General features: G+C 40.3%; 1 protein-coding gene across 1 annotated transcript; it reads right to left on the bottom strand.

Moving 5' to 3' along the window:
- Nucleotides 1–337: 337 nt before the first annotated feature.
- Nucleotides 338–4,970, bottom strand: LOC139717088 (trans-L-3-hydroxyproline dehydratase-like). The gene is made up of 3 exons (XM_071628595.1): nucleotides 4,775–4,970; nucleotides 1,394–1,686; nucleotides 338–601 (listed from the first exon to the last, which is right to left on the bottom strand). The coding sequence occupies exons 1-3, from the start codon at nucleotides 4,968–4,970 to the stop codon at nucleotides 338–340; spliced, it is 753 nt and encodes a 250-aa protein (XP_071484696.1).
- Nucleotides 4,971–5,278: the final 308 nt, after the last annotated feature.

Below are 5,278 nucleotides of genomic sequence, written 5' to 3' on the forward strand. Positions count from 1 at the left end.
AACGAGAAAAATCATAAATTGCCTATTAAAGTGTGAAAAGGGATATAGCATGATCTTTTGCGTCTTACTCTTGTGAATGTTAACATTTATTTGTGATCAATAGTAGTGAATGTTTATCGGCAGACCTGATATAGTAGATACAACGTGGTAGTATACAAACACCTTAAGATGTGATTATAGTAGATAATGATTTTAGATTCCTACGTCAAACTGGAGTCGCTAAACCCTTTTTAAAAATAAGATTACATCTCTCTTGAACTCTCAGAATTTAGCTGGACTACTTAACTATTATGAAAACCAAAAAATGTCCCTTTAAGTAAATACGCAGCGTGTCACTTCACTGCGCCACGAACCCTTCACCCAGTTTATCTCCTTCTTCAGTGAAGAAAGTACTTCTCCCGATGAAGTTGCCCTTTCCAGCAACCTCCACCACCACCGCATCGTAGTTCCCTACTTTGGTCCTCTCCACCGCCTTCCCCGTGAACTCTGAGTCGTTGAGTCCACTTTGGAACCGCCGTACTTGATTCAGGTCAATGAGCCCCTTGTGCACCTGCACCGCAATTCGACCGGTCACTCCTGATCCGCACGGGCTTCGCGCAAACTGGAATGGTGATGATTTTCAAGGAAAAATATCAGAACAGACTTTCAAAAGCTTTTTCCTCTCTCTCTCTCTCTCTCTCTCTGCTCGATTAGGAACGAATACGTTGCTTTAGATTCTATATAGGCCTATTCATATTGTCACCAGCTTTTGGAAGTTATTTTGTATATGTGTTTGTTTCCATATTGATGAATCTTAAACAAGTGTTGAGCTATTTGTGTGTGTGTGTTTGTGTGTGTGTGTGTGTGTGTGTGTTTGTCTGTGAGATCGTTTTGGTACTGGTAGGCCTACTTATACGGAGCCTGCTTATTTCCGGTAAGGTTACGCCGACTCTGGTGTCCCAGGATACAGAGGAAGGTTTGGGGTTTGGGTTGGTTTTAGGGCCATTTATATGTGCCAGGGTCTCGTACTGAATGACAACTTATTAATTTCTGTTCTTTTGTTTAATAGTACACATCACAACGTAGAAAGTTCGAGGTCTATCCCACCAGTCATACAGTCCTCGAGCTCTACACTACGCAAAAAGGCCCAAGACCTCGACATTAAGTCCCGTGATGCCATGTCAGTTTCGTGGGCCTTTTTACTTGCAAGTGTCACGCTCATAGGCCTCATAATTTGTTTTAAGAGCCGAGCTGGTGGACCGTGTGGACCTATGTTACTTGATGTCGAGCTCATGGGCCTTCAATTCACTTAATGTTTATAGCTCATATGCTGTATGACAGCTGGGCTGTATGACTCATGGGTGTCAAACTCGTGACTTGCACCAGAAAGTTCTAGCCACTACACATCACATACCTGTCCACCAGCCGCCACGCATAAGTTTGCAGAGGGATCCGTACTCCACTCATCCTTTCCATCCGTAACTATGGTCCCGTACAGGAAGGCCAGATCCGGATCAGTGGGATGAGTCACGTTCACCGCTGATCCTACTGCCTTAGCCACTGCGACCGCTGCCGATTGGATGTCTGGCATAGGTGATTTGCAAACGTCGAGTCCCAACTGGTCTGCGCTGACGTAAGCATAATATTGTCCTCCAAAACCGATGTCTACTGTTACCGCCCCATAACCAGGCACGTCGACTTCAATATCTAAACAACATGCCAAGAGCGAAATACTAGGTGTTTCAAAAAACATTTCCCACTTTTGATTCTTAATAATTCATAAACTATATATCAGATACCATTGTCATTGATGTGAGTGATAGCTGAATACTGTACAATTTGGTTGAAGGTGGTTTGAATATGAAAGCATAAATCAGTTTCATGAAATCCATGATTAATTTCACAGTTAGGTTCCAGATTTTGCTCTATTTTCAACCCTCTGTACAAAATTTCACTTTGCACAGTGGTCAATGGGTGTGTATGGGAGTGTGTGGTTAACACCTGACAATGGTCCTGAACAATGGCCAGGGTTTGAATGCTTCATTATTTATTCATGAGAAATTCCACTGTCACAACTAGTCTTTATTCAGGCTCTGGCAGTATCTGTGTAAAGTCAAACACCTGCCGATACTGTCTTTGAGTCGCGACAGTCCTCTCCCTACTTCTGAAAAACGAAATTACAATGAATACCTTCTGTTCTATCGTAAACATGGTGACAGGAAGAAAAGAAAATCAATTAGAGTATACACTCTTGTGTATATGGAGCCTTAATAAATTTACTGTGAAACAAATCGCCCCAATGATAAATGCTGCTGAACTCTTTACCAAAACTGATCTCTTTTTATCGAAAAAGCGAAAATTTGTCAGACTATTTGATTAGTATACATAGACAGTTGTATAAAAATGAGGAACTTTAGATCATTAAATGCTTGATTATATCCCAAATTTAGTGATATGTGAAGCAAAATTTGAAAATGATTGCCAGCTGGAATGAAATATGGTGTTTGCAAGCACATGGAAACATGTGCTTACTTTTTCCATGTGCATGCATTTTACCCTTTACCGAGCATGAATTCAGACTAGCAGTGCCCAGGGCAATCCACATGAATTATTGATTAAGCATTCATGTGCCAGGGGGCGCGAGACTGACGCCCCGTCAACAGGTGGTTCAGGCATGTCTATTGTTCAGGGCCATTGTCAGCACACACTCACATACACATCATTGGTTTCTGTGTAAAGTTTATTTTTGTACAGAGGGTTAAAATTTGACCAAAATCTGAAACCTTACTTCAAAATCAATCTTAGATTTAATGAAACTGATTTATGCTTTCACATTCAAATTACCTTCAACAAAATTGTACACTATTCAGCTATTACTCATATCAATGACAGTTTTATCGAATGAACAGTTTCAGAATTATTAATGATCAAAAGTGGAAAATGTTTTTTGAAACACCTAGTAAATAAAAAAAAAAGAAGAATTGACCTTAGTTGTTCAGTGTAGAAAAGTACTTGAGGAGGGTTTTGTACTTCACGGTTATTATACTAGGTCTTCATTTAGGGACTTAGCCGGTGTTGCTGCTCTGGTAGCTCTCACTGTCAGTAACTGAGTATATGAATATAAGAACGACCCAAGTCCAATTTTTGGCCAAATTTAGTTTGACATGGGAAATTGTAGCTTATGCATGGACTCATCTTGTGTGTAAATGATAAATCCTAATTACCCCCGGAAGTGCCTGAAATGAATGAGTTAAATCTTATATTAATGTAAGAATGAAGGACTTGGGTCATTCTTACATTCATATAATAGCGCCCTCTCTCATCCTTCTCCCATCTCTATAGCAGAATAACATGTATATGAATCAAAGAACGACCCAAGTCCACCACACAAAATGGCCTCTCCACAATTAATGTAAATGTTAATTGTCATAATAATATATGTTCTAATTTGTATATACAATGTTGCCTTCCCATCACAGTTAAATAGAATATTATTGGACAAATAAAAAAGATATGAAGTTTTTTTTTAGTTTACTCGAAATGATCTTCCATGGACTTGGGTCGTTCTTGTATTCATATACTCAACTGTTAGCAAGGGTCAAAACTTCTTCTCGTAACTCTCCCCATCCCCACGGTTTAATGACCACATCATTATATTGCCCGAAGCTGCAGTATAGGATGGGACACACAACAAAGGCATGCCCTTGACGCATTTGCGATTTGGGACAACTAAGTATCCCTATGTCCCAGACAAACAGAATGGTAGCACGTGAGAGTTACTTTGCACGCAACTCCTGAAAGAATTCTGCACAATTAACATTACATGAACATCATTCTATCTTCATTCGGTTCACCACTTTTATTCTGCTTCCTCAATCCACCCACTTGCATTGTCATAGGTATTATAAAAAAGCTGCTCGTTTTGTCACCAACACCTACAGCAAGGAATCTAGCGTCACTCAACTCCTGATCTCCCTTGGATGGAAGTCACTCCAAGCAAGACGAGAAGCACATCGCCTGACTTGCTTTCACAAAATGTTGAATAATAGATTGGATATTGATTATTTATCACACACTAAACCCAAGCTCATTAGAAGTAGACGCGGACATTCTCATCAGTTTGAAGTACCATCCTCCAGACTGGAAGTCCATAGAAACTAATTTTTCCCCGCACATTTAAAGTATGGAATGAACTTCCTTCTTCCGTAATCACACAAACCGACTCGGTTGAATTTAAGGAGATGTTATTAAATGGAATAATTGTTTAAACGTCCACCCTCCGGCACCTCCAGTCAAAACTCCAATAGGAGCATTCAGGAGGACCTCAACCAAGTACCAAGTATAAACGGCCCTGCAACGAGTTTAAAAAAAAAAGAAGAAAATATTCCATTTCCTTTGGCGACATAATGTTGTCAACAATGGGAAACATATTATGCGATGATGTGACATGTTATCTTATCGCTGTCCAAAGAACTTGTTTGGAATAGCGGGCCAGGTTTTGGTTGCTTGAAAGTGCAATTGCTGTCACTTTGATATACAACTTTAGCTTATTTGGCCCTCTCAAGTTATCTTTAGGATGTTTAAGTCATTTTTAATTTTTTTTTTAATTAGGGTTATTTTGAGTAAGGTTTATTTTACACCGTGGTTAATTTTGGATGGATATTGTCGTTGAATATTGTCATTGTAAATTTCTGAAGGAGGCGATTAGCCCGAAAGCTTAATAGGAGAGGATGCAACTCGTATCTACATCGCAGTAAAATCTTATTACAACATAGTGAGATGCAATATTCCTTACCAGTTTTGAATGCAAACGCGTTAACGCTGAGGAATCTTGTTCTTCCAGATCTCTTGGTTTGGCCATCATACTCTACGAAAGTTTTGACCAATCCACAGGGCCATTGTATGTTGACTTGCGTTTCAGGCGCCACCGCTTTGACGATCCCGTACTCCAGGGCATAGCGGCCAAGAACAATATTACCAGCCCCACACATCGTACCAAAACCGTCGTTGTACATTAATATTACCGCCAAATCTGCCTCATCGTGGTCGGGTTCTACGGTTAGCATCCCGTACAAATTATATCCTCGGGGTTCAAGGATTAGCGCCCGTCTTAAATGATCTAAGTGGTCTCGAACGTGGACAAATTTGGATACAACCGTATTGCCCAAGACCTTTGGGAATCCAGAGTGTAGGCCTATGATGCGGAATGGATCCCCGCCAGAATGCATTTCTACAGTGTCGATCTTATATGGGCTGGACTTGATGATAGATTCCGCCATGACAATGTGCTCCAAATTTC

The sequence above is a fragment of the Diadema antillarum genome, unplaced genomic scaffold (assembly GCF_040938485.1).
Source record: "Diadema antillarum isolate AM-2024a unplaced genomic scaffold, OU_Dant_1.0 scf00000071, whole genome shotgun sequence".
NCBI classification, from domain to species: Eukaryota; Metazoa; Echinodermata; class Echinoidea; order Diadematoida; family Diadematidae; genus Diadema; species Diadema antillarum.

Bases quoted from the DNA above. Each gene is read 5' to 3' on its own strand.
- LOC139717088 (XM_071628595.1), bottom strand. From the start codon at position 4,970: ATGTGTGGGGCTGGTAATATTGTTCTTGGCCGCTATGCCCTGGAGTAC. The intron at 1,687-4,774 runs GTAAGGAATATT...CATGTTGTTTAG, and splicing joins CGCGTTTGCATTCAAAACTG to ATATTGAAGTCGACGTGCCT. The intron at 602-1,393 runs GTATGTGATGTG...TCACCATTCCAG, and splicing joins GCGTGGCGGCTGGTGGACAG to TTTGCGCGAAGCCCGTGCGG.